Source organism: Agelaius tricolor, unplaced genomic scaffold (genome assembly GCF_023055355.1).
Source record: "Agelaius tricolor isolate 1412-34295 unplaced genomic scaffold, bAgeTri1.0.p SCAF_9, whole genome shotgun sequence".
Classification (NCBI taxonomy): Eukaryota; Metazoa; Chordata; class Aves; order Passeriformes; family Icteridae; genus Agelaius; species Agelaius tricolor.
In genome coordinates this window covers 16,183,554-16,205,507 of record NW_027269269.1, presented here as the reverse complement: position 1 = coordinate 16,205,507, position 21,954 = coordinate 16,183,554, and the positions used below count along the sequence as shown (strand labels likewise).

Below are 21,954 nucleotides of genomic sequence, written 5' to 3'. Positions count from 1 at the left end.
AGGGAGCTCTTCACACTTCTAATGCAATTGCTTGATTTAATAATAGAAAGTTAAATGCTACTTGGTATATATTATACACTATAAACGGAAAACAAGGAAAGATGCTCTTCAACCTTCCAGGGAACCCACTTTCTCTCTCATCAGCCAGGCAGTCTGTGGAGTCTACAAGTGTCAAAAGCAGTTTGCCAGTCTTTGATATCTTCCTGCTTCAGGTGTTTTGTATGAGATTGGTAACTGCTACAGCTTCCATTCTGCCAGATATATACAAAACACTTTTTGACTAGGGAACACATGTACATGACACTTCAGAACAATGTCTTTTTACCAAAATGGTACAGCTGCTGCTTTGATTCTATATTCTTGAAGAGTCACTCCAGATAGGATGGTGATTCTGAAAAAGAAGAGGCACCTAATTTATTTGTATTTGCTCCCTACATGAATAAATTTTTCATCTGAAAATATAGGTTGCTGTGAACATCACCTACAGTTTCACAGAATTAATGGTTGTGTTGCAGTTTTATCTCCTGTGAAGCTCAAATACATTGTGAAGTCAAATCAGCTTTAGGCTCAATTGTAGAGATGTGGTCTTAAGGCTCCACATTTGCAGGACCTGCCTGTGTTTTGCCTCCAAATTTGCAGGACCCTCAAAGCCAGCAACTGACTCAGAAGTCACTATTGAAGGGCTGCTCAATAGTGGGCCACAAGTGTCATGTAATCTGCTGTCTTCTATACCAAATTTTTATACCTAAACTTCACTGCTATGAAAATAAAATGTTTATTTTGTGACAGTGACAATCTCTTTGTCTTCTGATCAAGTAGAAGACATTCTGTGTCTTGCTATTCTTTTAGTCCTCCTAGAGACTGACACAGGATTTTTCTGGTATCTCAAAAGACTCTCTGTATCACCTCACTAATAGACCAAACCTCAAATTTTGAAAAGCTACCTGAACATGAATGCAAGATTTACTTGCATACTGCACTTGTAATTAACTAGTTTGATTAACTAATGACATAGGTACTCATCTAGGTTAACCAAGAAACTGAGACAAGTAACAAAAACTGTCCCCTAAGTACAAAACTTCCTCCCCAGATTTTAAGTACCTTTCATCGTGTACAGAATCCCTAACTTCAGTAGTATGATAATATGCTGACAGAGAAATGTGAGTTGGGAAGTTGATTAAGACAAAAAGTTTCAAGAAACTATTTACTTTGTTCTCAAGGCAAAGGGAAAGCCTTTAGTCATCCATAACCAAAATTTTAAAGGTGCATAATTAGCTACTCATTAAAGGGCAGTTTGATAAATTAATAGCTATGCTTTGTCATAAAGGTGAACTGGAATTAAGAATCAAAGCAGCCACACTCCTAAAATATCTTTATGTATTCATTCTTGTCTGCAGAAACACAACAGTTCCTTCCTCTCTTCTCCTTCATGTTACAAGTTCATCTTTCTTTTAGCCCATTATTTATTTTGCTTTTTAGCACATATGTGTGTATATGCATATATACATGTGTGTATATCTTCTGAATTACACTGTTTTCACTTCCTATAAAACAGGCTTCAAACTCCCAGCTCTCCTTTTGAGCTCTGTGTTCAGAAACCTCCCATTGCTGCAAGTAGGGCTGCAAACCTGAGCTGGTGCAGCAACTCCCACTGCTTTGGTTTCACCCATTTTGAAACCTGTCCTGTCCCCCCCATTTCTTGTGTGCTTCATGTCTGTTACCCACAGCACTCTCTTCTTTCTCCTTTGTATCCCTTCCCAGAGGATTCAGCAAAGCCTGCACTGACTTTTTTCTTCCAGTTGCATTTATTTTTCCCTTCCCTATCGTGTTGGCCAGATTTTTATTAGCAGCTAAATAAAGTTGCGAGTTGTTCAGGGCAAGGTCTGTCTTTACTTTCCATGGACCTTCAGTCTGTTCTGAGGTCAGAGCCTGCTATTCTGATTCTGGCATGTGCAGGATGTAAGCCGAGAACGAGGAGTTCTTCAAGCTTGTGGAAATTCTCTTTCCTTTCCAAATCTGGGTGCTTTTGAGAGTGTCAGCAATGTTTGTTTGCTAAGAAACACTGCCAGCTCTTTCAGCCACCCTGGTGGGGCTGGCCTGGCTCCAAGCAGCCTGGATGAGGTCATGAGCTCTGGAGTGACTGGATTCAGCATCTTACCTCTATGGAAACAGAGCCTCACATTAGGAGAGACAACAAACAGACAGCAGGAAGAAAATACCTGGTAAGAAAATAGTTTTCTCTTCTTAAACCCTGCTCTTCGTTGTATTTCCACTGAATGGCCTAAACCTTTAAGTCCTTTCCCCTCTCCTCCATTATTTGCAAAGGATCCAAGGCAGCAACAGCAGTGAGAGAGTGCAGGATAGTGGAGGAAGAGCTGGTGTCTGTACTGAAGTCACTACTACAGAGCTGTGAAATGCTTTGTGCTTCACAGGAGTTTATTCATTTTTGTTGTACATTATCTGTCATCCTTACTTTAAGCTGGATCCTTCCCTCATCCTATCTTTACCTCTAGTCAAAGCTCAGGAATTCACAAAACCTGATTATCAATGTGCTGTTTCATGTGCTGTTTCAGGTCTGCGTCCAAATGAAAAACTTGTAGATGAGTTGCAGGCTAATTTTTCAAATGTCTGGGTAGCATGCTGTGTGATTCAGCATCAATAATCATTTTGCATATGAAATAGAAATATTTCCCTTATTTTTAAATGAAGAACCAGATTTTTAAAATTACATGTCTAAATCAATCTAGCAGATCAGTGTGAAAACTCAGTTGAGGAACTGTTTCTCCAGACACAGAGGCTTAGTATCACAGAGCATTCGTTATTTATTAAGATTGTATAGCTCTTTTACTTGATTCATAAATCTCTAAGCACAGTATAAGGCTATTCAGTTATTTTTAAATAGCAATGAAATCTTGTAAATAAATTAAAAGTTTGACGTAACCCTCTGTGTTTTATTTGCAGTTACAATACAGAGCTGTAGGAGAAAATAAAGGCAGAGGAAAAGGATTGAGTAAGGAGTTATTTACAGCTTTATCACTTACAAGCTTTTTACCTAAATATAATAGTAGTTCTTGTAGCTACAACAGCAGTGCCTCGAGAAGGAATAATTAGCTAAGCTAGTCATCAGCAAATGAATAGGCTTGCATAAATAGTAAGCCCACACTCTTAGCTGTTGCTCACAGAGTCTGGCATCCTTGAGTCTCAGTGTGCCTGACTCTGAACCAGAGGAGGGGGAAGGCAGCAGGCCTGTGTAGTTGCTAGCTGACATTGGTTTTGGGAGGTCCTATTCCCCCACATCAGTTCCTCTGGACTTCCAGAGAAACACCACCAGCTTATGGCAGCAGTGTTGGCCACACAATCACAGGGCACTGTTTAATTATGCTGAGTGTCAGTAACAGAAGCAGCCACTATAAAATTTTATCTTGTCTTTGCATGAGACAGGTGCTCCATGGCTTAGGAGACAGGAGCAGGTATGGCTGACTCCACAGGTGATCCAGAGACAGGCAAAGATGTGGAAGATCTGACAAAAAGCTTGGAGGAACTCTGTGAGAGCTCTAAGGAGCAGAGTGAGGAGGTGCTACTGCTCTGACACCTAGAACAGCATCATCATCTTGTCTCTGTACCAAAGAGGAAAGTGGATGACACACACAAACATTGCAGAGACCTGGAACAGCTCAACATGGAGCTGGAGAAACTGAGGGGAGAGGATGCTGTGAAAACTAAAACCCAGACCCAGTGTATTCAGTATTTGGAGGGGTGCTTCACAGATGTGGTCAAAAACCATGAAAAGATGATCCAGTACAACAATGAGCACAAAAAACAGCACCCGCAGCTGCGGGAGGAGAGCAAGCGCCTGCGGCAGGACAGGGAAGCACTCTTCAGCCAGGCTGTGAGGGAGAAGGAAGCTGAAGTGCTCCAGCTGGCAGCCCAGGCCAGGAAGCTCTCACAGCAGTTCTGCTCCTTGCAGGAGAAATATGCTTCTGAGAGTCACAGAGGCCAGGAGCGAGAGAAGGAGCTGCTGGAAGCTCAGAGCCAACTAGCAGATGCCTACGCCCAGGAGGTGGATTCACTCAAGAGGCAGCTGCAGGTCCTACAGGAGAGGCACCAACAAGCTGCTGCAAGGGCCCAGTAGGCAGAGAGCCAGGAGAGAGCTCAGAGCAGTGAGTGCAGGCCAAGCTGGAAAGGGCACATGAAGAGAAAGAGCAGCTACTGAACCTGGCCATGGAGAGGAGCAAAGCTCTGCCAGATAAGGAGCAGGAGATTCAGAAGCTGGAGGAGAAGCTAGAGACTGTGGAGGAAGCCATGCAGAGAGCAGGAAGGTGCCTCAAGAAAGAGGCAGCAGCAGCAGCAGCAGACAAAGATCTGAAGGTTCAAGAGCTCCAAGGACAGCTAGAACACAGCAAGCAGGCGCACAATGAACTCCTGCTGTAGTTCAACGCTTACAGAAAGCACATATGGATTTGCTGACTAAAGAGAGAGCTCTGAACATCAAACTCCATCACTTTGTTGCATAACTGCAGTTTTTTCTCTGTTCTCCTCTTAACAGGTGCCTCTGTGGTAACACACGCCTGAATTTTGTTCCTCTCCATGGGACCATCCTCTGGTTTCTTTGTACTGTCCTCACCAGCTTAAACCCTCCTCCACTGAGAGCTCTGTAGCCTTTTTGTCATTATGCCTTTATGAAAGTAAATCACTACACTCTTACAGCTGAACATGGACCATTGAACCAGTCAATGATGTGACATGAATTATTAGGGTGGAAAACATGAAATATGAATTTGATTTATTTAGTACTAACCTCTGCTGAATCATAGGTTTTCATTTTTTTTTTTTTTTTTTTTAGTTAAAACCATTTTATTTTTCAAGATGACCAAAAGCTCAAACTCTTGGCCTTTTCTATTTGATTCTGCTTTGAAGTTCAGCAGAGGCTGGGAACCTAAGAGGCTCTGAGGCTCCAAGAAAATCCTACCTTGCAATATCTCTGCAGTTCTCTAAATTCAGGAACTTAACAGGTAATCCAATAATATCATATGACAACTGATTCTCAAGCAAACTACTGTTTATAGTTTTCTAGTAGTCTACAGATTTCTGCAGTCATTTAAACTCTATTTAATGCCAGAGTAGTATTTATATCCCCATTCAGCTCAGAATAAATTGTCAAGACTCCTGGGTTATTTCAATCTGTTCTTTGGAACTGGACGATGTTCTAGATGTTCCACCAGGGTGTTTTTCCTGTTTTTAGCTGTTTCATGCAGATAAATATTAGTGATACACTCTTCCATTTTGTGCACGTCTGGCAGCTTTTGACAAAAAGAAAAATCTTTCCTGTCAGCACTGTGGGATCCAGAGACCTCCCACTCTCTCTTGCTGGTCTCCTAGGCAAGAAGGAAGATTTTTGCTGTGGAGTTTCAGCTCTGTTCTTTAAGTCCCCAACAAAAAAAAAAAACCCAAAACAACCACCATGAGGGGCCAAACAGCATCCCCCACCTGGGCTGTAGGCAGCTGCCTCCAGAGTACCTCGAGTTCTTTGCCACATGTCTTGGGATAACTCAAGAATCTAGGAAAGGGATTGAGTATTTCTTGGTCCTGAGTATCTATGAGCCACAGCAGGGTATCAGATTTGGTATCTATTGAGATAATTTACAGAAATGATCAGAAGCAGCAGGTCTGGAAGCCAGTGACCAACTCAAAGACTGGCTGAACCAGATGTGGTTTCTGGCTCTGGCACAGGCTTCCCAGAGGAGCTGTGGATGACCCCATCCCTGAAAGTGTTCAGTGTGAGGCTGATGGGGCTCTGAGCAACCTGGTCTAGTGAAAGGTTTACCAGCTCAAGGCAGGGGGGTTGGAACTCGGTGATTTTTAGGGTCCATTTCACCCAAACCATACTGTGATTCTGAATCTACATAAGCAGCAGCTGCTAGCAGCCTTTCTTCTGAACTCTGGACAACCCTTGAACCCAGGCAAAGCCAGATGAGAAGTATTGCTCTACTACCTGCTGTGTGACGAACCACAGCATTTCTTCTGATCCTGGCTCCTACAACTGTCATTCCACAGGTGTTTTATGGACCACATTCTCCTACTTTTTAACCATACTCCCCTGCTCTGAGGTGCCCACCCCACACACATTTCATTAATCTCAGTGCTGGCAGCTATAGTGTAAACCCCAACTGACTCACGTCACACACTGTGCCCTTGGTCTGAGACCTGGCTGCTCTGTTTGAATTCATCCCTTGACAACGAGGAGCACTTGTATCCCTCTGGTCACTGCAAGGGACCCTGAAACCAGGTGCCTAAATACTCTAAATCTGGGCAGAGGACACCTGCTCACTTGTGTGACAGAACAGCCCCACAGGCCTCTGCCACAGCCATGGGGTGTGGTGGGAAAGACCCCACATTCTGCACTCTCAGGGAATCCCCTTCCCACCCTTTGGCAATAGCTATGTGTGAGAGACCTTCCCCCCTACTGCCTCACACACAAACCCCTTGTCACTGCCCCCCATTCCCTCCTGCATTCCCCATCACTCACATTTGCCCCTCCTGCACTCCCACATTTCCTACACACCTCTCCTCACCCAAACCACACACATCTCCCTTACATGCCCAGCCTCCCACACCTGTCACCCTGCTCTCCACAGAAATTGGATTTGTTACCTGGTGTGCAACAAGCCAGTAATTACACATGTGAGACATTCGTTTATTTCAGATTTGCACAAGCCTGGGTGCTTGGTGGTATTCCACAAATCAAACACACCGACTATCAAAACTTTTTACTATTTATGTTGTAACAAACAAGGGAATTGGTGTTAGAAGCTATAAGTTACCTAATTCTCTTATTAATTAGTATTCTATCAGTTAATGATTCTCTCGCTAATTAGTTTGCATGCTCAATCTTTCTCTTTTTTTGGGGTCGGTAGCCCATGAGCTGGCAGTTGGGATATCCCCCTGCTGGAATTATGTTTTACTCAGTCGGAACTTATTTAGCACAGTTGCCGAGTTGGGTTTATTAATTTATTCCTTATCGTGGGAGTTCTGCCCGATGTCCTTGTGGCCCGCAAATTCTGCATTCTTTGTGTCCACTATCAGCAGTACATCCTTCTTCCCAAGCTTTGTTAACCTCCCCCTAGGTCTGAGGTCATTGAAACACGTTGAGCCCTAAACCTTAACAAGGCAACCCTAGTGATAATAATTCATTTGTCCTTCTAACACCTGAAGATCCCTTAGAGCTCGTTGGCTGCTCGCTGTTCCACGGATCTCCCTTCTCGTGGTTTGGGCTTGAATGTATACAAAGGTCAAACGTCAAAGAACATCCTCTCTCAAGAAAACGTTTCCATATTCCACATTTGGTGGCACTCCCCCCCCCCCCCCCGCCATTCCCTGACGCCGCTTTCCCGCGCGCGAGCGCAGTCGCGCGGCGCTTCCACTGCCCTCGCTCCCCCCCGCCCCGCGCCGCTTCCCGACAGCCCCCGCGGCGGGAGCGCCGGGCCGCAGCCTCGCGCCGCCCGCTGCCCTCAGGCTCCGTCCCGTCCCGCCGGGCCCCGCTCCCGCCATGCGCCACAGCCTCACGCAGCTGCTGGCGGCCTCGGCCGGCGGGGCCAGCCCCTCGGGCGCCGTCTGGCCGCTGGCCGGAGCGGGGCAGGCCCCGAGAGGGCGGGATGGCGGCGGGGAAGGGGACCAGGGCCCCGCGCGGCCCAAACCGCAGCCGCCGCCGCGGCGGGAGCCCCCGGGCGCCTCGGAGCCGCGGCGGCAGGAGAAGGAGGCCGAGGCGCCCGGCGGCCCGCTGGAGGTGTGGGAGCAAGAGGACTGGTTCCCGGGGCTGGAGCTGGGAGACCTGCTGGAGGCGGCCCGGCCGGACTGGGACCTGGACGCGGAGCTGAGCGACTGCTTCTGTGGGGACCCGGAGCCGCTGCCCGCGCCGGGCCAGGGCCCGCGGCCGCCGGCGCCCGGGCGGAGGAGCGGCGGGGCCGGGAGCCGGCTGAAGGCGGCGGCGGCGGCGCGGTTGAACCGGCTGAAGAAGAAGCAGTATGTGCTGGGGCTGGAGAGCCGTCTGCAGGGCCTGGCTGCCGAGAACCGGCAGCTGCGGGACCGCAACCGCGGCCTGAGCCGCCGCCTGCGAGAGCTGGAGCGGGAGAGCAGCTACCTGCGGGCTGTGCTGGCGAACCAGAGCGCGCTGGGGCAGCTCCTGAGCCGCCTGGCCGGGACCCGCGCCGGCGGGCTGCAGCTCAGCACCAGCCTCTTCAGGGACACGGGCAGCCCCCGCCGCCAGCAGCAGCACCTCCAGCCCGCCGGTGAGAGCAGCGACCACGACTACGCCCTGCCCAGCTCCCGGCCTCGCGGGCTGGAGGAGGCGGCGGCGGTGACTGAGACGGAGGAGGAGTGGGCGGCCCCCGGCGGGATTTGCCTGCACGTGGACCGGGATCAGGTGTCGGTGGAGTTCTGCTCCATCTGTGCTCGGCGGGCAGCGGCCTCCTTCAAAATGTAGGGTCAAGTACCTGCTGCAAGTACTCGTGGGGTTCTCACCCGTAAGGGCCTCGCGTCGCGGCGGAGGAAGCAGGCGATGGTGCGCAGGAAAAGAATCCATACAGTGGTGATGGGGTGGTATTGGGGGAGATGCAAAGGTGGGGAACCTGGCGCTTACTTAAGTGGCCAGGGTAACAAAAATTCTCTCGAACGGCACGTTGGGAGCCAGACGGTGGCCTTGGTTTAAGGTCCTGTAAATCTGGCGTGTGGACGGTAGTGGTGTGAGCCTGTTTGGCGATGGGAGTCGCGCAGAGCTGCGTGCAGCAGTGCGACAGTGGTCGTGCGGACTGACACGCGCGTGGTGCACACGCGGAGGTGCCGCCAGAGCCCGTTCGCAGCACTTGGGTGAAAAGATCATGCCGACTTGATGCATGAAGGTGTGCTCGGCTCCGCTTCGCAGTAAAGATAATGCTGACTACCCGGTCTTGAGTCAGATAATGTCTAGCCTGCTTATCCTGAGGAGCCGAAAATGCTTGCTTAGAAAACCAAACAAAAACTCCATTATGACATCGTCACTGGACAGACTTAAGAAAATAGTAATGATCGGCAAAAGAAAGCATGCATATAAAATTGTACTGCATCTCAGTTATACATTACTATTAAAACCTCTCTGACAGTTTCTCTTTTAGGTGGTTGCCCTGCCAGGCTCCGTTGTGTAGGGGTTAAAGAACAGTCGTTTTCCACCTCGCAACCTGGTAAGGATCAATATATTCCCATAATGTGGTATCAGACAGCTTGCTTTGCTTATCCCAGTCTCTCATAAGGACTGGTTCAGAAAATGGTTTCTCTGGTCCTTGGCCTACTCTGCCAAAATGTTTCTAGCTCTGGATGACAATTTATAGTAAAGGTTACAATCACATCAGTCTCATTAGCTGTTTTCCTTTTTTTGTTTTTGAAACAACTACATTGGCTACATAGTAGCCAATACAGGAACTACATTTTGAATTTTAAAATACTGCTCATACATTTGAAATAGAAATTTCCTATTAAACCAAGTGTGTGATGAGTGGAAAAAGGAAAACATGCTTATAAGGGGGATGTGACATTTATAGTCTATTATTACAGGGGACTGTCCCAAAAGTCTAAGTAAATTGCTTTTTGAATGAAAAAAAGGAAAGGAAATTGTGACCTGTTGGTTTAAAATGCTGTCTAGTGTTAGGGATGCACAGAACCATTCAAAAGCCCCTCTCTAGCTGGCTCTAATTCACAGTGCAGAGTTTTACCTGGTGAAACAGCCTGAGCACTGGTTAAATCACTGCAGAGGAGTCCTCACATAGAGGAGTTGCTCTTGCACGGACCTCTAAGGAGAATTAGGTTTGAAGAATCAGTGCATCGAAGTAACTCATTACTTTACCTTCCATAAGTAAATCTCTGTGCCCATGCACACTGAAATTCCTATGTTACTTCAGAGTAGCTTTAAATTCTAAAAATATTGCATGTATATGCATGTGCTTAACTCTACTGTAGAGTTCTTAATTCAGCCTCTTAGAGTATCCAGAAATCTATAACCTGATATAATTAAGCACAGTTTGGGGATGAGCAAATACGTGTCTTGTGGCTAATGATATGAAAAATGCTCCATAATTGCTCCTGAGATAGGAGGAAAAATAGTTTGACAAAAAATAGTGTGTGTTTTCTTGTAGTAGTCAGTGTTTCTCCCTATCACAAAAGATGAGTGGGTTCTTTTTTTCAGTTGTATTATAATGTTTAGGTTGTTTAAATGTATGTCAGTTGGGGGAAGAAGGATTGTGAAAATGATAATATGTAAAGTGAGGTTTCACAAAGAATACTTTTCTAAAACAGATTAATTTATAATTTTTTTAAAATGATATTAGTGCTATTTAGTGTTTCTGAAGCCTTGTTTCTTAAAGCCTTAAATTTTGTGTTTAAGGCTAAGTAGGTGAAAGCATTTTCTCCCAGTCATTTGCGTTATTGGTGCTAGACCCTGTCACGTGTTCATCAGTAGAAAAGGAGATTGATTTTTCTTTGTGAAACATCACTGTGTGATAAAGTATATGTGTATTTAGCATCCTTGTTTTTCTTTATGCTAAAGTGGATTCAGCTGTGTTGGGGCAGAAGAGACGGGACCAGCTGCTGGCCACATTTCCTGCTTTATTTTAAAAGGTAGTATAAGAAATGAGAATAAAGAGGTAACAGGGCTTTTGCTGTCTTTGGTTAAAAAAAAGAAGTTTATTGCTGGGATTATTTACTGTCGTCCGAGATGATTTTTTAAAAAGGCAATAGTCTGTCAAACAGGTTTTACTCCACTGTATGCAGAATTCCATCTGTTCAGGGGATATTGCCAGCACAAAAGAAACTTAGTGGGATATGTGTGACCTTACACCTCTGTGGTGGCATCAACAGGGCTGTTCAAAGTTTCAGTCTTAACTTGGGTAATTCTGGGTAACTCTGCTGTAAGTGAGGGGTTATACCAGTGCACAGGAGTCAGAGTTAACCATCAGGACCTGCACTGACTGATATGCAAAATGGAAATAATTTAGGTTCAACCTAATCTCAACCTGCCTAGCTCAGACCTCATGAACGTGCTTCATTTTTCAGTTTAATGTGCTTGAGGAAAAGAGAAACACTAATGTAGCAAGCATGGGATGTTCCAGTGGCATTTTTATGGCTACTTCAGTGTAGGAGTGTTTTTTAAGTTAATTAAATATGCATTCTTTCTTGTCGAATCACTGCTGAATGGCAGGGTCAGGGACAGTTCTTCTGGCCTCTGCTGTGAACCTGCACAATGCTCTGTCATGACATGACCTGTGGCTGTGTCTGAGAGCAGCTGATTTTCTGACATGCAAAATGATGTATTGTGGTACAAGAACAAGGTCAAGTCCCAAGAAAGTCAGTGGCTGCAGGCATTTCTAGTGCCTACTGAATCATATTTAAACCAAATAGAAGGGAGGAAGTTATTTGAAACTAACCAACTGTACTATCTGTATGGTGTATTATTAATGTAGCTTTTTGAAGTGAAAGCCTTGAAATGACATAACTTAATACTTGAAAATATATTGTAAATGTTTCTTTGTAATTATGTGCCATTCAGATAAGAATACAACATCATAATAAAATCAGACTTGTTGATCTTTCAGTTTATGGGCTCAAATGTTTTCTTCATCTTTTTCTTTTCATGAATGACTTGGTTCTTTTAACAAAGTGGTAAAACAGAAGGGAAAATGTTACTGCTGTGTCTGGGTCATCAGCTGGAAAACAAGATAAAATGGATTAGGGTATGCAGGAGAAATGTTCTTGCTCTTCTGTCTTTAAATGTGGTGATAATTCTGTGGTAATTCTGTGGTGAGGACAACACAAAGGTGGTATTCCTTGAACTGCAGATAGAGGTGTACTTCTGAGAATCAGCACTTCTTGTATTTCATAGTTCTTAATTTTTTATCAATATGGATATATTTGACCAATGTACCATGGAGGAGTAAAATACTTATATAAACCCTTCTGTGGTTTATTGGCATCTTCCTCCTTTCTGTTCTATTTTTAGGCTCAGAAGTTTCATGACTGGTTAATTACATGCTGAATGATTGTTGAATCACAATCTTTCATCAAATTGCTCTTTCCACACTAAGCACCAGAATGAGTGTTAAAAACAAAAGGTTTGACAGTGCTGGAAGGACAGAACGTTTTCATGGCTCTGGAGTGGGCCATGTACTGTATGTTCAGATTTCTGTTCATCTTAAATGCTTTATTTGTAGAGGACAGTTTAAAATAGTGCACTGGTTTTCTAGCATGAGGGGATTCCAGTGAAAGTGGTCTGCAGCTTCATGAAATGGAGCATTTCACAAAAAATACTGCCTAAAAATGTAAAAGCATGCTGGCATGCTCTCCCTTTTTTTGGCATCTAGTTGTAGAAAATTCAGTGTTTCAGCACTGAAATATGTTTGGTAAATTGTATGTACCACAGAACCAAGTGCTGCCAGTGTTCAGCTGCACAGCTATGCTACCTGCATTTACCCTTCTTTTCTTCTCAACAGAGTCACTTGAAGACTATTTAGTGTTAAAATAAGAAACAATTTCATGCTCGGTTCTCCTTTAGTCCTTTGGAGTTTGATCCTGGTGTTGTGACTCTTGGTAGTGTTCTAAATTAACTTTTCTTTCCTCTGAAGAGCTTTGCAGCACCTGGGAGTTAAAAACAAATCGTTGCTTCTGTAATCTAGCTGCCTGGAGAGATGATGTCAAAGGAAATGCAGGGAGCCATGTTCCAGCACTTGGCATTTCCAGATAATCAGATTTCTCATGCCATTTGTCAAAATTGTAATCAGTTTTCCCTGTGAAACACAGAGATCTTTGGCAAAATCCAAAGGCCCTTTGTACATGTACTGATTTTTAAAATGCTGTGTTTTCTGGTGTTTGTAGTTAAGGAGGTTTTCTGGAATCAGCAATATTCTGGTTATAGGGCTGTGTTACTGTTAGTTACACTGTAAAATGTCTGAAGGATATGTTAGGTATGGGAGCTGTTCAAATGGACTCTGTTTAAAAGAACTCCCTGTGCAAAAATTGCACATTACCAGCTGCTGATACTACATTTTTTCCACCCAGTTTAAGTGGGATATGCGGATGTGGAGAAATAACTCTGCCTGTGCTCATTAGCAGGAGGATGCCAAGGGCAGGACTTGCATATGTACCAGGAGGATTTGCAGGAGAAGTAGAATACATTGTAATGATGACACAGCATTTAGAATGGTGCATCTGCAAGAAAAAAGGAGCTTTTTTAGTATTTCTGTTGGCTCTTATCTGTAGCTATTCTTGGCATTCTTTTGGCCATAGTTCAGACTTGGAGTAGCCTGAAGTCCTTTCTGTGGGATATGTAGCCTGTGCCTGGCTTGTTTCTACCACAATGGTGGAAGAAAGGATCCAACTAACACCTGTTCTCTCTCAGTGTTTGTGGGGAGTTTATTACAGTTGTCAGAGGCTGAGGACTGGTTCTTGGGGGTTGTAGGTGATAGGTCATATCCTGTGTATGAAACAGGGAATGGAAGGAACATTTCCAGATTCCTGTGTAGGCACTCCTCCACATGTGTGCATGCCAGAACTGGGATAGCATCTTGCTGTCCTGTGGAATTCTGAGAACACTTCTTCCCCTCAATAGTTTAAGGAGAGGTACAGAAGGTGTAACTGAAAAGTTTCCTTGTTCACAAACACACCACCTTTCTAGACCTTTCTAGTCTCAGGAGTGCTCAGCTGACCTTTGATGTAACTAGTACTGAACATGTAAAGTACACACCTGCAATTTGTGTGCTCATCAGTGATGCTGGAAACAACTATCAGTCTTTGCACCTTACTAAAATGTTGAGGAATGTAACTTTTCTTTTTAATATACAATCTTCACCTTTCAGTTGAAGAAATAAGTATCTAAAAAGGATATGGTTTGTCCAGGCCAGACCACTAAACATCAGAACATGCATTTTGGTGACTGAGGATAATTATCACTTCAATTTATACCAAAATGAAAGTAGTATTTGGAAGGGAAGATCCTTTTGAATCTCACTCTTTAATAAGCATTAGAATCTGTTTATAGTATTTTTAACTATATAATGTTAAACACAATAATCAATGAGCCAATCATTGTCATTCTTAAAGATACTATTGCACAATAACACCTTTATTTTATGTTTTTATTATCACAGGTAAGTGGTTCTGTTGGTTAAAGTCTGGTGGCTTCCGGAGATATGACAATGCACTGTCATGTAAAATACTTGGTCCCTGGGAATCTCCAGTCGGGGTGATTAAGGTAAGGCAGATGGGAACACCATGTGACACAGCAACACTTTGAATCAAGAAAATGAAATGATCTCTACCGAACAGAGACTGTATTGCTACTGCTCTTGGGTATAGATAAAGAATGTGTCATGTTCCTGCTGTAATGACCCATTTTTAAGGAAAAGGTAGATAAAGATGATAAAACTCCTTCAATATATTTTCATCAGCATTACAGCATAAGTTTTAACCTTTTCAAGTAAAGGTCTCAATGTTGAATTCTTAATTCTCATTAATAAATATTTCCATGTGCATCAGGGGATGCTAGAATTTTACTGAAGTGACTCTTGACCAGTAACTGTACAGCTTTTACAGTTACAGAACCATTTAGGTTTGGAAAACACCCCCAGGACCATCAAGTCCAACCTTTTACTTATCACCAGCTCCTTGACTAGACCATGGCACCAAGTGCCACATCCAGTGGTTTCTTGAACACGTCCAGGGATGGTGACTCCTGCCACCTCCTGGGCAGTCCATTCCAATGCTCAGCAAGCCTTTCTGAAACTAAATTCCTGAAATTCCTCCTGATGTTCAACCTCAAACTCCCCTAGCACCATTTGAGGCCATTTCCTCTTGTCCTGTCACTTGTTGCCGGGGAGAAGCCAACCTCCACCTATGGCAGGTTAAGACCATACATCAGATTGGGAGTATTGCTTCTGTAGAATTCCTGATTTAGCGCTCAGACTGCAGAATACACTAAGGACCCTCATGCAGTAGGAGACCTGCAATTTATATTGCTCTAGAACATACAGCCACCAGTGTGAAGGCACACCTGACTCATGAATGCATTACTTGGGACCACTGATCTTAGACATAGCTGAGATACCCCAGTAATGGCACGGGCCCTCAAAGGCCTCTCACCACAGCCCCATCCTTCAGGAAAAGACTTAATTTCAAGGCAAAATAGTTACAAGGCCAGAGGCTGTTTTTTTGATATGATAGGAAGCCTGACAGGACTGCCACTCCTGATTGCTCTGTGATAAAATTGTTCTCCACAGTGTGACCCATCTAACAGTGTAAATGGGATAATCTTGTGACAGAAGTTTTGTGCTAGCTGAATGGGGAAAAGGGAGAAAAATACTCAGATTTTGAGTAGATCTCTAGTAAAACCTTGCCTTGATCTTCCCCCTTTTGGTTGTGGGGTTTTTTGGGTTGGTTTTTTTTTTGGTTTTGTTTAATTGTTTTTTTGGGTTTTTTTAATAAATTTCTATGGTTTGCATTATGAAGGAAAAAACCTCTTTTTCAAGAATACTCATTTTTTACAGCTTCTAAAAGCTGTAGCATCACCTTAGAACCAAACATTAAGCAGGGACTATAAATGCTTTCTTGCCTCCCATTTCCAAAGCAACACACCTGTCTGCTATTTAAGTGTGTGCACTAAACTGGGCATCATGAAAAGTTTAACTGGCACTTAAGTTCAAAACTTAAAAAATGCTAGTGCAGAGACTGGTTTTGTATTAAAAAGACACAGCAACACTTCTTTTTCTTGTTTATTATGGTTACTTATCCAAGGCAATAAAAAAGTTGCTTTGCTTCACTCAGGTAGCTCTTCAGGATCCCTGCTACTGTTCATCTGCAGTAGCATTTTGATATATATTCCGTGCTGTTTAGTGGCAAGATATAATCCAGTGAGAGCCTGTACCAGGATGCCCAGACTCATCTTTCTAAAGACAGGCTGAGAAGTTGTGAGCCAGTAGCGTAACAGGTTTTCTTTCCCTGGCAAGGGAGTTGACATATACCTAAACAATAGAAACAGTGGTATAAACTTTTTTATCCATGTAAGTGTCAAGATTTAACATAAATATTTATGTAGATAGTAATTTTCTCTTCTCCTATGTTAAATTCACCTGGTGGTACTGAGCTCTCTGCATAAATGCTTTAAAACATCCTGGCCATGCCCTGGTCTCACCAAGCCTTGCCCTGCCCTTGCTGTGCTCTGAACTACATAGAATGACACCTGTCAGGAGCTTTGGCTGCTGGGCACTGCCCAGGGTCACTGAGGTCTCTTGGCTGTCCAGCCACCGTCAGTGGTGGCAGGATGGCAGCCACCACTGCTCACACTGAGGCACAGCCTGGGAGACTTGGAAGGCTCCTGCTAAACACAAGGGCTTCCCCATGGATCACTTTGCAGATCTTATTTCACTTTGGTGTAGCTCTTAGAAACTTCATTTTGTAATTAGATGACCTTAATGTATATCTCCTTCCACATCCTAAATGTCTACAAGAAGACAAATGTGCCCAGATCAAATATCTACAGAATTTACACTGAGAGCTGAACATTTTACCCATAAATACATTTCAGTCAATACATTGCAGATAAGACGTACCTGGCTGCAAGGCTTCCATTCAAGGGGATAGCCAGGAAAATGGGATAGAAGCCACCCACAACAGCACCTACTAATCCTCCTCTGATCACAGCACAGACCTCACAGTTCAGCTGACCTGCGTGGCAAACCATATTTCACTGTCAACATCTACACATCCTCCACCACATCAGTTTATAAGCTGCATGCAAGAACCTGAAAACAGGTTCTTGACAGAAACTTCCAAGCTGTACAGGTCAAAAAATTATAAAGGAGGACTCTTTTAAAAAACAACAACAAACAACCCCAAAGCAACAATAAAACAGTCCCAAAACAAAAACTGAGACAAACCAAAAAACAATCACTCCCACTCCAACATATGAGGAATTAATCATTCGAAAGCTGACCTTCAAATGAAATTGTACAGATGGGGGGAAATTGAACTGCTTTGTTGGAGTCACTTTTGCATGACTGAGTGAAAAATGCTGAAAATAAGTAATGTGTAAAATAACTTTTTCAGAAACGTATATAAACATATGTATCTCCTTTCCCACTCCACTTTGAGAACTCACTGCTGTCCAATGCATTTTGTTTTTCAAACTCTGCTTTACAAACTGAAGTTTTTCAAGACCACAACAGTTTAAGAGCACTGTTCTGCAGGAAGAAAAAACTCTTCTAGTGTTACATTGTGTACAGAAAGCAAAGCCCTTTCAAAAAAAAAAAAAGGAATAAAGAGGTGTTTACCTGAAAATAAAGGGTCATACACAAAAGCTTCATAAATTGCTGCTGTTGAAAGAAATGGAATAACAGCCATTGGAATAGCAGACACCAGGGAAGCCTTTCTGACATGTAGGATGCTCCTGAAGAAATTATTTGCTGCTAAGCCACATAAGCTTGAATTTGCTGCTAGGAAGTATTTTCCATGATTACAAAGGTTCCTGTGAAAGAAGGGAAGTCGTTTCAGCAGCTGAGAACTGTAAAAAAGTTTAGTTTGATCAACACTACAATTCTCTTCTGAAAATCCTGCAACAAGGGGTAAGGGACATAAATCTCTCAATATGCAAAATGGAGAGTAACTACTACTTCCAAAAGCAGCCAGTGCAGCATCCTTTGTTATATGCCAGAGTTTACACACACTTCAAGAGTGAAGTGATGGGTTGAGAAGCTGTTGCTACAATTTTTTTCCCCCCATTATTATACTTAATGGAAACTTCATTAAAGCTCTCCTTATAAGCATGTTTCTAATGATAATGTTTTCTGTAAAGAAATGAGGAAATATATATACAATAAAATATAACTTTAAAAAGTCAAGTCAATCTACTTATAATTCTTCTACATTTTAACGTTTTGAGTAATATTAAGCACTACAGAAAAGATTTCGGTGATGTACTTGCTAATCTCACAACACTTTAAACACAAAAAATGTCAGACATCAAGGACACCAACTATTTCTTGTTTTGAATAGGAAAATTCAAATTTTACCTTTACAATCACAGGCAATGAAACACAGGCAAACATGCTAATAAATATGGAGGACTGAGATTAAAATTTTAGCAGCATATTTAAGTACCCAAAACAAAGCAAATTAATGTACCCAGGACCAGCAGAATCTACTTAGTGAGATACAGAACTGCTACACTGCACAAAAGAAAAGAAAAGAGGATGGAAGAATTGGGGTTTGTGGCTTTTTGTTTGAGCTCCCTCATGTTAAAAACGTGCTTGGCTAAACAGGAACTCTCAGTTTGACTGTAGCTCTTCCTTTCCAGACATCAGTGAGCACCCCTTTGGATACAAGCTCTAAGTCCTGCCAGTGACTGGCAGCTACTTCTTTCCAAGGCTGAGCAACCCGTAAGTCCAGAGTTTCTATCCAGACATTACCACATCACTACTGAGTGATGTGATGTTCTGCCTCCCCTTCTCTCCTGGGGAAGGAGGAGTTTTGGAGGCTGAACGTGATGGCAGCAGATCCTACACAAAGTTGCAGCCTTTGCTTTCTCACCTGTGTGGGGAGGCCCTCTGTTACTACCAGCAGTTTGTTTAGCCAGCAATTTAGTCCTATTTTAAAAAAATATAAATAAAATAAGCTTCTGATTATTCTTATTTCTAAAAAATTTATCCAAGCTGATAGACACATGCAAATGGCTCATAACAGAACCAGCTCAGGTCCAGTAGGGTTTTGCAGTGACATGCAGTATCACAACCCAAAAGGTCATTTGTGAGGCCCAGGAGGCATTTAGCTGGCTTTGTGCTGTACAGAACCCTGCTGGTGAGCCTGCAGGACTCTAGCTGACTCCTCCACCACCAGCTGGATACCTTAGTCTCGCCTTCCTGAAACAGGGAGCGGTGCAGAATGAAATGCAGAAACCAGGAGGTTGATCCTCACTCAGTTCTGGCCCCAGGCCAGCCCTGCTGGACAGAAGATGACTCCAGCAGAATCACATTTCAGTTTCCTAGAAAATTTTTTAGCTCTAGCACAGGACTGTGAGAATGCTCAGAGCCAGTCAGGGCTGATCAGCCATCACAGAACCCTCAGCACTGGGGAGCACATGCCAGAAACCAGCAGGGCAGGACCAGAGCCAGCACTGAAAGAACCATATTGGAAAAACATAAAACAAGTCTTCTGTTCTGGACAACAACAAGCATCTTCAAAATTAACTAATTTTGTAACTGCAAGGAGAATTTGTAATACAAGAATAAGGAAAAAGAAAAGCCTTCAAGACTTGAAATGTCTGATGCACTTCTCTTCATTTATTTTACCAGCACTTACTGATCTGTTTTAGGAAGCTCATTGAACATCTTTTGTATGATTTCCATCCGCTTAAATCTTTCCAAAATTAGTCTTTGCTGGGGAGAATCTAGTTCAAGAAACTCTCTTCCTGTCATCTTGAAGTTCTGGATCATAAGGAAAAAAACCCCAGATGTAATCCAAGTTATTTAGCCCCAGTATGAATCAAATAAACATTTAGACTCTTTGCCACTATGAATCACAAATACATTCCCTATTTTGCATGGCAATACTCCAGGTTTAAATTGATTTAACTGTCAAAGAGACCTGTAAGAAAAAGCCCCAGCCAACTAAATCCATACTTTGTAGGCATAAATCAGAAAGCCTACAGTTGCAGTGGGTTTGTGTGGCAAGGTTTTGGCAGCAGGGGGGATGCAAGGGTGGTTTCTGAGATGCCAGGAGCTCCCCCACTCTGTTCCAGCCAGCTCCATGACAGACCTGCTGCTGGCCAAGTCTAAGCCCAACCACTACAGTGGTGGTGTGTGTGGGGAAGTCAAGAAAGGCTAAAAACTGCTGCAAGACAGTAGCTGGAAAAGAGGAATGAGAACATGTTTGAGGTCAGTGCAGAAGGAGGAGCAGGAGCTGCTCCAGGTGCTGGAGCTGAGATCCCTCTGCAGCCCATGGTGCAGCCCATAGTGAGGCAGGTGTGCCCCTGCAGCCTGTGGGGAACCACGGGGAGCAGAGATCCCCCTGCAGCCCCTGGAGCATCCCATGCCAGAGCAGTTGGATGCCCAAGGAGGCCATGACCCAGGGGGAGGCCTGTGCTGGAGGCAGGCTCCTGGCAGGATATGTGGCCACATGGGGAGAGGAGCCCAAGCTGGAGTGGGTTCCTGGCAGGACCTGTGAGCCCACGGGGAACCCACACTGGAACAGCCATTGCTACTGAAGGACTGAGCCCTGTGGAATGGACCCACACTGGAGGAGTTCATGGAGAACTGCAGCCTGTGAGAATGACTACTCTTGGAGAAGTCTGTGGAGAACTGTCTCCTGGGGAAGGGACCACCTACTGGAAAAGGAAAAGAGTGCAAGGAGGAAGGAGTGATAGAGACAACACATGATGAACTGATTACAACAACCCCCATTCCATCTCCCTGCACTTCTAAGAGGGAGGAGGACATAGAGAAAAACAGACATGAAGGGAGGGGTGGAGGGAAGGCCTTTTAAGGATTTGGCTTTACTTCGCATTACCCTATTCTGATTTGATTGACAGTCTATTCAATCTCCCCAAAGTTTACTGTTTTGACTGTAATGGTAATTGGTGAGTGATCTCCCTGTCCTTACCACAACCCCTGAGCTTTTATTCATACTTGCTCCCTATCCTGTTGAAGGGGGCAGAAAGTGGTATGAGCATCTTGGTGGCCACCTGAGCCAAACCTCCACAACAGCTCTTGACAACACTTGGAGTTTAGTGATTCAAGTGCTTCTTTTCCTACACGTTTTAGTGCAGAGGAAATTCTCCCGGACTTACTGTGCCAATCATACTTACCTGAAGTTGCTGTTATAACGTGAAGGCCGTGTCCTAAGCCCTACCTATGGGACCGAGCCTGCTTCGGTTGGGCCTTGGCAGGAGGCAGCAGCGGAGAAAGCGGGCAGAGCGGGCAGGATCGCACCGGGATCGCTTCAGGCCTCCCGAGGAGAGTCCCCAAACCCCTGCTTTGGGATCCCACAGACAGCACGTCACAGAGCTGTAAGTACCCCCTCTCCCTGAGTCTTATACACGCGCCTCTCCCTGAGCCCTGCGCGCCGCTGGAGGCAGAGGGAGCCCTCCCAAAGCCCCGCGGCCCAGCTCAGGCCAGAACCCTTACGCCGGGAAACTGCGGATCGACCCCGACCTTCAAGCCCCACCGCTACCAGTCGCTGCCCCCGCACCGCGCTGACCATCCCGGCCTCCCCGCCGGGCTCAGGCTCCGACCTTGAGCCGTATGGACGGACACAGCCCCGCCGCCCTAACCGAATCGCTCTCGCCGCCTACAACATGGCTCCTCCCACCTCACGCCCTACCAGCGGGCGCCGCCATCTTGCTCACTCACATGACCCAAGGCCCTCAAAGGCCGTCTGTGATTGGGCCGTTGGTCGCCGGCCCAGCATGGCGGCCGCCGATTGGCCGCGGGCCGGCGGGCGGGGCCCGGCCCCGGCGCTGGTTACCGGGGCGGCGGATGGCGGCGGTGGCTCCTCGATGGCGGCGGGGCTGAGCGCAGATCCTGTACCGGCGGCCGGGACGCGGGGACTCCCCCTTCGGTGCGGGGGGGCCCAGTCCTCGGGGTAACCCGCTGACCCCCTCCCCTCAGCCCGCGCCCTTTCCCCGCCTGCCCCTCAGCACGCGGGACGCCCGCTGCCCCCTTCCCTCGCCTCCGGCTCCTTTGTGCTCTCTCCCCGTCCCACCCCCTTCGAGCGCCCCTCGCCCCGGCTGCGTCTCGCTTCGCCCCACCTCCAACCCCTCCCTCATCCCCTGCGCTCCTGCCTGTCGCTTGTTCCTCGGCAGCCCTGGGGGAATTGTCTCCGTCCGTAAAGCCAGCCTGGCTCCGCCAGTTCACCTGCACCCATCCCAGCCCCCGAGCCAGCCAGCCCTGTGTG

At 45.3% G+C, this 21,954-nt stretch overlaps 4 protein-coding genes across 19 annotated transcripts in view; 3 read left to right on the top strand and 1 right to left on the bottom strand.

Annotated features, from left to right (window-relative positions):
* Positions 1-2,145: 2,145 nt before the first annotated feature.
* CCDC89 (coiled-coil domain containing 89) lies at positions 2,146-5,165 on the top strand. The gene is given in 4 exon segments (XM_071432870.1): positions 2,146-2,222; positions 3,438-4,163; positions 4,166-4,450; positions 4,453-5,165. Coding segments are annotated over 3 exon segments (1,038 nt in total). The 5' UTR covers positions 2,146-2,222; positions 3,438-3,472; the 3' UTR covers positions 4,515-5,165.
* A 2,273-nt stretch (positions 5,166-7,438) lies between these two features.
* Positions 7,439-17,906, top strand: CREBZF (CREB/ATF bZIP transcription factor). Of its 4 annotated transcripts, XM_071432872.1 has the most exons (5): positions 7,439-8,475; positions 9,135-9,212; positions 10,571-10,641; positions 14,163-14,266; positions 16,609-17,906. In XM_071432872.1, the coding sequence occupies exons 1-2, from the start codon at positions 7,547-7,549 to the stop codon at positions 9,181-9,183; spliced, it is 978 nt and encodes a 325-aa protein (XP_071288973.1). In that variant the 5' UTR covers positions 7,439-7,546; the 3' UTR covers positions 9,184-9,212; positions 10,571-10,641; positions 14,163-14,266; positions 16,609-17,906. The 4 variants fall into 4 exon arrangements, with proteins under 4 accessions (XP_071288973.1, XP_071288974.1, XP_071288972.1 ...); XM_071432873.1 differs by lacking the exon at positions 14,163-14,266; XM_071432871.1 differs by lacking the exons at positions 14,163-14,266; positions 16,609-17,906 and having other exon boundaries at positions 10,571-11,614.
* Positions 15,770-21,556, bottom strand: LOC139592725 (transmembrane protein 126A-like). 3 transcript variants are annotated; one of them, XM_071432876.1, is made up of 6 exons: positions 21,411-21,556; positions 20,867-21,033; positions 19,363-19,487; positions 17,340-17,533; positions 16,620-16,734; positions 15,770-16,031 (listed from the first exon to the last, which is right to left on the bottom strand). In XM_071432876.1, exons 3-6 carry the CDS (start codon positions 19,476-19,478, stop codon positions 15,827-15,829), a joined length of 630 nt encoding a protein of 209 aa, XP_071288977.1. In that variant the 5' UTR covers positions 19,479-19,487; positions 20,867-21,033; positions 21,411-21,556; the 3' UTR covers positions 15,770-15,826. The 3 variants fall into 3 exon arrangements, with proteins under 3 accessions (XP_071288977.1, XP_071288978.1, XP_071288976.1); XM_071432877.1 differs by having other exon boundaries at positions 20,867-21,030; positions 21,411-21,553; XM_071432875.1 differs by having other exon boundaries at positions 21,293-21,411.
* Positions 21,482-21,954, top strand: part of DLG2 (discs large MAGUK scaffold protein 2) — a 982,781-nt gene continuing 982,308 nt past the window's right edge. For 10 of the 11 annotated variants that reach the window (XM_071432845.1, XM_071432843.1, XM_071432849.1 and 7 more), the window contains exon 1: positions 21,511-21,642. The gene's annotated coding sequence lies outside the window, so the exon portion shown is untranslated. Of the gene's footprint in view, positions 21,643-21,954 lie in introns of all 11 variants that reach the window. The other variant, XM_071432840.1, reaches the window with a different exon arrangement.

Coding starts and splice junctions, on each gene's coding strand:
- CREBZF (XM_071432873.1), top strand. CDS start 7,547: ATGCGCCACAGCCTCACGCAGCTGCTGGCGGCCTCGGCCGGCGGGGCC. Junction 8,476..9,134: donor GCAGCGGCCTCCTTCAAAAT/GTAGGGTCAAGT, acceptor CCTCTCTGACAG/TTTCTCTTTTAGGTGGTTGC.
- LOC139592725 (XM_071432876.1), bottom strand. CDS start 19,478: ATGACAGGAAGAGAGTTTCTTGAACTAGATTCTCCCCAGCAAAGACTA. Junction 17,534..19,362: donor GAGCTTCCTAAAACAGATCA/GTAAGTGCTGGT, acceptor CTTCTTTCACAG/GAACCTTTGTAATCATGGAA. Junction 16,735..17,339: donor GTATGACCCTTTATTTTCAG/GTAAACACCTCT, acceptor TTTGCCACGCAG/GTCAGCTGAACTGTGAGGTC.